We start from the raw sequence: 9,161 nt of genomic DNA, 5'->3' as shown, positions 1-9,161 counted from the left end.
TAAATTGGATGCTTATCTTGCTGGGATCCTATGACCCCAGCTGACTTCCTGCCCTTTGGGCAGGGGGCTGGACTCGATGCTCTCCTGAGGTCCCTTCCAGCCCTAATGCCTATGAATCTATGACTTATGCCCGAAGTGGTGCAGCACTGGTGCCTTCTCAGCACCCTTATTTAACATGTCAAACTGCAGTGGCTTAATAAATGAAGGTCTAGCCCCTGCTGTTGCTGTGCCTCCTGCTTTCTGCCAGCTCTCCTCCTTTTCCCCAGCTCCCTTTCCTGTTCTGGTTTCACTGTAGGTGCATGATGCACTGAAGCAGGTGGGCATCACCCAAAGGGTCCTGATGGAGACTAGTGTTTCTAAGGAAACCATTTTGTGCAGTACAGTAATTGTGACAGTTTAGAGCTTTGAAGGCCAGAAAGAACCATCAGGTTGTCTAAGGCCACCTATGTATCGCCAGCCGCCACATTTGATTGAAGTAACCTTAGATGAATCCTGAAGAGTCAATCTAGACAAAGGCACTTCAGCCCTAAACTGTGCTAGAGGCAGAGAACAGGAGAGACTGCAGTACCAGCCATGCTCGAGGCCCCTGCTTCAACTGGCAGCCATGTAGATCAGATGTTCCCAGCAGGCGAAACTTGGACCTAGATCCTTACATCCTGACCTGGGGCACATCCCTCCCTGACCTCAGATCTTATCATCACCCTGACCCTGAGCACGTGAGCAAGGCACGGTAGCCAGTCCCCTGGGAAAGAGGTTCTCTGTCACCTTACAGCACAGCTCACCCGTGTCCAGTGTCCCAGCGGCCTTGGCCACAAAACCCAAAGTTTATCAGGGGAAGAAAACCCCATCGTGGACCCTGCAGACAGCCAGCTTCAGCTCTATGGCCCCAGATGGGATTATAGGTGTTATCTTAGTGCTGTGAGCAGCCCAGGCTTGGGGTGCAGTGCAGGTGTCCTGTTCTTCCTGCTGCCTGTGAAAGAAAGGAGCAGACTGAGCCCACAGCCAGGAGGGTCTGTTTTATGGATAGATCACAGAGTGACTCTGAAAGCTGGCAATAGCTTTGGAAAACATCTAATTTCATTTTAAAGATACCTGGCAAGTGAGCCTTCCCCACCTCCCATTCCTTCCTCTAGCAGGCTGTAGCCATGCGTGATTGCCCTCCCTGCTTTGCCATCATATCCTCTTCCAAAGCTGAATGTATTATGCTGCCATTTCCAGCCACTGGATGTTGTTCTATCACTGCCAGCAAGGGTGGCAGCACATGGGCAGTGTGGTGGCAGATTGCAGAGCACTTCACTGGATAGGCTGCACCAGACACTGATGGCAATGTGCTCTTGTTTCCAAACAGTGTTTGAACTCGGAGTGGGGGAAGTGCTGGTAGTTTCCACCCCATGTTCCATTGCTTTGTGGTTAAATTTGGGATTTCAGACAGGCTCTCTCTCTCCAGCCTCTCCTGCTCTTCCATGGGCTTCCTGAGAACCAAGGCCTTGCAGCTGAGCTTGGGAAAGCGAGAGGGCCTGTCTTCTGCCCTTTAAAAAGTTACCCGGATTCCTGCAGAACTGTGAGGACTTACGGTTTTTTCCCCCACAGACATCCACTTCCTGCATCAGCCCCATGAAAAGCTTTTGGTGACCTGCAGGCTGCAAGCAGGGGAGCCCCTGGTGTTTTCGTCTGAATGATACTGCTGTTTTGGCAGGGCTCGGTTCAGCCCCCAAGTCCATGTGCCCCAGTTGTGCCCTCATCCAAGGGCAGAGTTTGTAAAACTCTCTGCCACTCAGATTAAATAGGAAAAAATGTTTGCTTTGTTTCGGCTGGGGCTCATTTGGGATTAGAAGTGTCATATAGCCTCGGGAGCTCTCTCACTTATGATGTGGGTCTGCAAACACTGTCAGTCACTGATTTCCCTGGAAAGGTAGCTGCTGTGAGGCCTGGCTGACAGTTTGCAGCTCTTTCCCCGGAGCATAGAGCTCACTTCTTGAAACCCAGGGAGTTCCCTTTCAGTACCTTCCCTTAATCCCTGGAATGAAGTGTCTTGTCTCATCTTCACTTGCCAGTGATTGTCCTCATCTGTTGTGTGCAGCTAATCCTGCCTTTGTGAGCAGGAATGAGTACAGTGTCCTTCCCAGTGGCGTGGCTGCATGGCTCATTTTGCAGTGGCTGATCTCTTCCTGTTTGCTTTCACGGACAATGGAAACAATGTGTGGCTTGGTGACTTCTTCCTCCTGTTGCTTTCTGAGAACACAGTGGCTTTAGCTCTCAGCATTGAGGATCATGTCTTATTAAAGTTTTCATGTTTGTTTGAAGGGTCTTTATGAGTTTCGTAAACACCTTCCTTGCGGCAGTGAACAGTGTGTGCCTGGAACATGCCTCAGTATCTGAAGGTTTTGTAGACGAAGTTATTAACTGTTTCTTCTAACATAGTAAATCAGCATGAGGCTAGCGACCCACTGTGGAACAAGCCAGTGTGGTGAGGATCCCAGTCACTAATGAGCACTCTTTGCAGGGGATGAGCTGCCCGAGCTGGATAACATGGCCGACTACTGGCTGGGTTCCATTGCCAGGGCCACGATGCAGACCTACTGTGAAGTGATCCTACAAATCCCAGAACTCACTGTTCACTCCACGAAGCAGCTGGCCACAGATATCGGTAAGGCCAGAGCAGAAGCAGTCCAGAAAGCTTGCTTTCCACTTGCAAGAGGAGGCTTGGAGAGTAAGGCTTATAGGACACCCCCACCTCCTTGGAGGTGCTGTTGATCTCAGCCTCCATTGTAGTCTCTGTTTGCAGAGGGAATGTAGCGGGGCTTCACGTTATGCCAGGCTTGCTCCATACCCAGCATATTGAGGCTTTTGGTGACATCATGTTCTGGGCGAAGAGAGCTGACTTATGTCTCCTTGCCTCACCAAGCATCCTGCTCTGAGCACCACAAGCCACCTTCTTGGCACAGTGTGACCTTGTTTAAGTAAACTAAGCACCAGTTAGAACCCAGACCGCTCTTCAGGAAGCTGGGCCCTTTTGACCAGTGCAGAGATGATGGTGAGAAGAGAAGACTTTAGGCCATGGGAACAGTTTTAATCCTGGCTTGTTACTGTGCACTTTTCCTTGAGGCACGCACAGCCTGGTGTGGGAAGGGCTGTAGAATGCCTTCCTCCCAGATAGCACTGTGGGGCACTCCTGCTGGACCAGCACCAGAGACCTGGGGCCCATCCCTTAGTCCCATTTACTTCCCTTCTGTGTAGTGCAGAAGGTACCTGAGGATTCTTCCCAGGGCTGGAAACACTTGGAGCAAGTAGCATAAAACAACATCAGCTATTGTCTCCCCTTGCCATGAACAAGTGGCAGTGGGCTGGGGAGTGGAGCTGGGGTCATCTGGGCTCTTGAACTGATGCATATTAGGGACGAGTGCCTGCTGACGTAAGTCAAAGCAGCCCTAGGGCTGCTCTCGGTTAGGTGATTTAAAGGAACACAGAGGCCCAGAGCTGGCTGATAGCTACTTTGGTCTCTAGTCTCAGCTGGGAATGAGTTTGGCATGGCTGAGAGTCCAGCCATGAGCTTGTCTGGAACATGGAGGTACTGGCTTGGCAAGGCTGAGTCGTGGCTGTTCCCAACTTCCACATTTAATCCCTAGTGGCCACTGAAGGGTCAGGCTGTGGAAGCTAGGACGCTGATCCTTCTTCCCAACAGTCCCTCTCCCTGCAAAAGGCCCTCTGCAGTTCTAAGCAGGTCTTTTGCAATATGTTTCGGGGCCCTCTGCTCCTTGCCATGGTGCTGAACATCTGGGACAACTGCCATGCAGATGCAGGTTTGCAGTTCCTGTAATGCAGCTAAATGTGGCCAGGGAATAAGACCTCCATCTGCCAGGCAGCACAGCAGGAGCCCAGCTCCTTTACAGCCCTAGATGGGATGCAGTTGATGGGGAGGCTTCCTTGGGCTGTGATGCTGTTTTGGGAGCTGGTTCCATGGGACATATCACAACTTTCAAGTGCACATATATCTTTTCTTTTGTAGATTATTTAATAAATGTGATGGATGCCCTCGGCCTTCAGCCATCCCGGACACTCCAGAACATTGTCACGCTCTTGAAGACCAAACCAGAAGACTACCGGCAAACAGCCAAAAGCATGCCCCGCAGGTTAGCCAGCACCATCGCCACCATGAGAGGCCTGGAGTACTGATGCGGAGGCTGTAACAAGCTGCAGCTGCAGGTGGTGTCCGGACCTTGTCTGAACTGAATCTTTTCTCCACAAAAGTTTCTGAAGATTATGGGACCTGATTGGGGGAAAGGGGGTTTATTTGTGAATTGTTTCAATAAAGGTCTTCCTTTGGCAGGGTGAAGCGAGCTTTGCATATCACTAGAGATGAAATGGAAAGGAAAAGTGTCTTCATGACCACATTTCCCAGTGACCCTCTGGGTGACCTTGAGGTAGATGTGGTGTGTGACTAGAGGCACTTGACACCGACTAGAAGGAACATGCTGCATGACAATGAGGGGAGTGACTTTCAGAGCGGTCTAGTCAATGCCAGATCTGAAATTACAGGGTATCTGCGGTACGAATCAGCTGAGTAAGGACTCAGCTAGATGGAGGCAATGGCCATTGCTCCAGTCTTTCATCATCTACGATCTCAAGGAGGTTGTGTCTTGCCAGATTGCAGGAAAGGCAAGAGCAAACTAAGCCCTGGGAAGAAAACCAGTTGAGTAGGTTGTTCTCCCAAGAGTCATGTTTTCTTCCTTCTGAAGCTACGTGTCTTCTAAGGAAGCAGATGCCACAATGTTGTAGTCATCTTGTGAAATGCAGTGAGCCTTGGTGTGTTAGTCTTTGTAGAAAGGTTTTCCTAGGAACACTTCCTATGACTTGGCTTCAGGAGGTCATTGAGGAGAGTTTACATTCTCTGCACTGTATGCTGGTCCTGTGGGACCATGGTGGGCACAGCCCCTGCTGTGGTTGACTCTGCAGGGCTCCCTCGGCTTCTCAAAGTCTGTCGATTTGAAGAAGAACTCAAGGGCTAGGGGTTGGGGCTGCTTGTGGGATTTTGCATTAGAAGAATCGCATGAGAACATTTAAGCCATGCGTCGTCTGAACAGCTTTGCCAAGCTGCCTCCATGCATGCAAGCTAGTGGTGTGGGGCCATTTCAGCTGCATGATGACCTTGGCCAGCCTTGTGGGAAAGGGTTGGATCCTTAGTGCAGACCAGGAAAATGATTTTTGGGGGTTTCTCGGCTGTGAGCCTAGACTTCAAGGGCTTGTGGCTTGGTTGGGTAGTGGCTGTTTCGACCACGTGAATATTGCAGCAGGGTGTGGCTGGTGTTTCTACTAGCCCAGTACTTTCCTGTCCTCATCCTAGGACACGGGGCTGTGTTACAGACTCTGCTCTTCATTGGATGCCCCCTCATTAACATGAACAGCAGGTGCCATATCTGGCGTTTACTCCCAAGCTGGCCAGTGGGCTCCCGACAGGAGCCAGGCAACAAGAGCAAGAGGCCCCCTGTGGCCAGGGCCTTTTCAGTGTGTTGGTGTCTAGACACTATTTCACCCTGCCTCGTTTGCTGCTTTGTGGCTCCTGGCTTGTTAGTTTGGCTCCCTGGCAGGGCTGATGAAATTGCACCAGGCATGCTAGAGCCTTAGAAACTCCTTGTGCTGTTAGGTATGTGTGCTAAGGTAGTGGTATACCAGAGCAGGGAGACCTCCTCAAGCTCCATCTCCTCCCCTGCATGCAGAAGGGATCCCGTCTTAAGCTTTGTTCCTAAAGGTGCCTCCAGCTGGCACTGCAGCAGAGCAGGGAGCTCTAGAGCTGGCTCCCTCCTTCCTCTCAGGCTTTTACTGGGAGGGTGTACATGTTGATAGGCCTTTCATTCTATAAGGCCCATCTGAAGGCCCAGGCCTTAAATGTCCATGTGTGGCAGGCCCTGCACAGTGTATGGTCCAGGGTCTTGCTGCTTTGACAGTATAAAGAGAGACAGGTGCTCCACTCAACAGGCCTCTCAGGATCATAGGACTTGGGGTGTGACAGCTGCTTCTGACTGGAGCAAACCTGGGTGGTGTGGAGAGCACTGCCCTTCCTCTGGTGATCCCTGCTATCCCTGGGGGACTCCCCACCATGGGGGTGCTGGGCAGCCATTGGTTCCAGTCTCCCTGGTCCATATAGCTCTTGAACAATGCAGTGTTTGGCACAGAATCAGAAAATTCAGGTTGAAGGGAGCTCAGGAGGTCACATCTAGTCCAACCCCCTGCTACAAGCAGGACCAGCCCCAACTACATCATCTCAGCCAAGGCTTCGTGTACCCAGGTCTTAAAAACCTCCAAGGATGGAGAGTCTACCACCTCTCTGGGGAGCCTGTTCCAGTGCTTTACTACCCTCCTCATGAAAGGTTTTTCCTGATATCTTCCCTTCATTTCCTTTGCTGCAGCCTGAGCCCATTGCTCCTTGTCCTGTCATCTGCCCCCACTGAGAACAGCCCAGCTTCATCCTCTTTGCTGCCCCCCTGCAGGGAGGTGAAGGCTGCTGTTGAATCCCCCTCGGTCTTCTCTTCTGCAGACTAAATCATCCCAGTTCCCTCAGTCTCTCCTCACCAGAACCATTTTCGTTGCCTTCCGCTGGACTCTCTCCAATGTGTCCACATCGTTTCTGTAGTGGGGAGCCCACAACTGGACACAGGACTCCAGACGTGGCCTCCCCATTGCTGAAGACGGGAAGAATCACTGCCCTTGATCTGCTGGCAGGGCTCCTACCAGTGCAGCCTGTATGCCATTAGCCTTCTTGGCAACAAGGGCACACTGCTGGCTCATATTCGGCTGCTTGTGAACAACTGTAACCCCCAGGGCCTTTTCTGCAGAGCTGCTGCCTAGCAAGTAGGCCCCAGTCTGCACCAGTGCATGGGATTGTTCAGTCTTAAGTGCAGGACTTTGCACTTCTTGTTGAACCTCGTGAGATTTCTTTTGACCTAGTCTCTCTGAACCCTAGTCTCACCCTCTAGTGTACTGACTACTCCCCCAGGTTGGTGTCATCTGCAGACTTGCTGAGGGTGTGCTCTATGCCATCTTCCAAGTCTTTGAAGACATTGAACAAAACCAGCCCCAGGAGCAACCCCTGGGGCACTCCACTTGATACTGGCTGCCAACTAGATATCGAGTCAACAAGCCAACTAGATGTCTCAGCCCAACGATTCAGCCAGTTTCCTGTCCACCTTACAGCCCATTCATACAACCCGTGCTTTCTTAGCTTGCTTGCGACGATGTTGTGGAAGACTGAATTTAAAGCTTTGCTGAAGTCAAAATATATCAGGTCCGCCAGTCTCCCTGCATCCACAGAGCCAGTCACCTCATCATAGAAGCCAGGACTGGTTGGTCAGACATGACTTTCCCTTGGTGAATGTATGTTGACTGTTTTCTAATCCCCTTCTCCAAGTGCTTAGAAATGTATTCCTTGAGGACCTGATCCATGCTTTTTTCCCAGACACTGAGGTGAGGCTTTAGTTCCCTGGATCCTCCTCCTTCTCTTTCTTAAAGATGAGCACTGGATTTGCTCTTTTCTAATTGTCCGTGGCCTCTCCTGATTGCCATGAGTTTTCAAAGATAATGGTTGGTGGCTCTGCAGTCACATTGGCCTACTCCCTTGGCACCCTCGCATGGATCCCATCCGGCCCCATGGACTTGTACACATCCAGCTTTTCTAAATGGTCCCTAACCTGTTCTTTCACCTCTTTTGGCTGCTCACCTCCACCCCAAACTGCTGCCCAGTGTAGTAGTCTGGGAGCTGACCTTGCCTGTGAAGACCTAGGTGAAAAAGGCCTTGAGCACTTCAGCCTTTTCTGCATCCTCTGTCCCTAGGTTGCCTCCCCCATTCAGTTAGGGACCCACACTTCCCCTGACTTTCCTCTTGTTGCTGACATACCTGTAGAAACCCTTCTTGTTCCCCTTCATGTCCCTTGCTAGCTGCAACTCCAACTGTGCTTTGGTCTTCCTGACTTCATCCCTGCATACCTGAGCAATGCTTGTATACTCCTCCCTAGTTGTTTATGCAAGTTCAAGTATCCAGTTGTTTGTCCATTTGTTCCAGTCTCCCTGGACTGTACGGTCCTTGAGCAGCGTGGTGTTCAGCATCTCCTTAGCATGCCTAGACCCAGGACATGGCTTAGGGCCTGGCCCAGCACAGGTGGAGCTGGAATGGGCTTTGGTCCTGTTCCTCATGCTCCCTCTCCCTTCTTGCCTCCAAGGCTTCCAGCTGCTGACAGCAGTTCTCTAGCCCTGCCTCCCTCTTCACTTGCCTTCCAGCATCTTGCCAACTGTGATCAGGAGCAGTGCTGTTTGCCCAGGGCAGGCCTTGCCCTGCTTTCAAGCCTTGCTCCTGCTGAACCAGGTCTGAGCTCTCACCCTCCCATCCCACGGGCACATAACTCTTGCCCCTCCACTCCTTACCCTCTTCTGCTTTTATCCCAGACTGGCAGCTCTTTCCCTCAGCATTTGTCCCTGCTCTTCCTGTCCCTCTTGGGAACAAACCCTTCCTTGCTCCACTTCACCTTTGGCTCCTGCTGCCACTCTCTCCTCCCGGTCTGCTTGGAGAGAGCTATCTTTTCTCTGTGCTGCCATTCCAGCACTGCCTCTCAGCTTCATCACTTCCAGCTGACTTCTGCCCTCACTAATCTGCAGTGAGCACCCTGCCAAGCCCCAGGCTGCCCAGTCCCACAAGGTCCTCTCTCTCCTGAGCTTCCCTGATCTGTCTGCCCTTTGTGTTTGGGGGCTCCTCTCCTCTTGCCCCCTGCTCCTCAGGCCGCATTACTACTGAGGTGTAGCACCGAGCTCTTCCCCCATCTCCAACAGTAGTTCTTGCAGGTCCCGCTGGTGTTGCAAGGCGTGCGTCTAATCCTGCATCAGTGCAGAGGGTTGGATCAGCCTCCTCAGAGCCCCTTCTCCCCTGCGGCTCTCATGTATAGCCCCCTGCTCTGGTGTTCCCTGAAAGCAGGCTCTTCTGAGGCAAGGAGAGATTCTTTCTTCCAACTCTCCCAGCCACACCTGGGTCACCTTTTTTTCCAGTCAATAGGAAATCTGCTGAAAATGCAGTTTTTGGAGGCGGGGGGGAGTTCAAAGCTGTTTGTGAATTTCGATCAAGCTGGGCACAGGGCTCAGGCTGGAAAGGACAGAGGAAGTTTGAAAACATTGAAATGTTT

General features: G+C 51.6%; 1 protein-coding gene across 2 annotated transcripts in view; it reads left to right on the top strand.

The window, feature by feature from the left end:
* Positions 1 to 4,333, top strand: part of COG7 (component of oligomeric golgi complex 7) — a 23,187-nt gene extending 18,854 nt beyond the window's left edge. For both annotated transcript variants that reach the window (XM_019541827.1, XM_019541828.1), the window contains 2 exons: positions 2,504 to 2,647; positions 4,007 to 4,333. In XM_019541827.1, coding sequence (XP_019397372.1) covers positions 2,504 to 2,647; positions 4,007 to 4,173 — 311 coding nt within the window. In that variant the 3' untranslated portion in view covers positions 4,174 to 4,333. The remainder of the gene's footprint in view (positions 1 to 2,503; positions 2,648 to 4,006) is intronic.
* Positions 4,334 to 9,161: the final 4,828 nt, after the last annotated feature.

This window comes from Crocodylus porosus, unplaced genomic scaffold (assembly GCF_001723895.1).
Source record: "Crocodylus porosus isolate Cpor-Errol unplaced genomic scaffold, CroPor_comp1, whole genome shotgun sequence".
Classification (NCBI taxonomy): domain Eukaryota; kingdom Metazoa; phylum Chordata; order Crocodylia; family Crocodylidae; genus Crocodylus; species Crocodylus porosus.
Note: the sequence above shows the minus strand (reverse complement) of the source record. Positions and strands in the feature narration are given on the sequence as shown.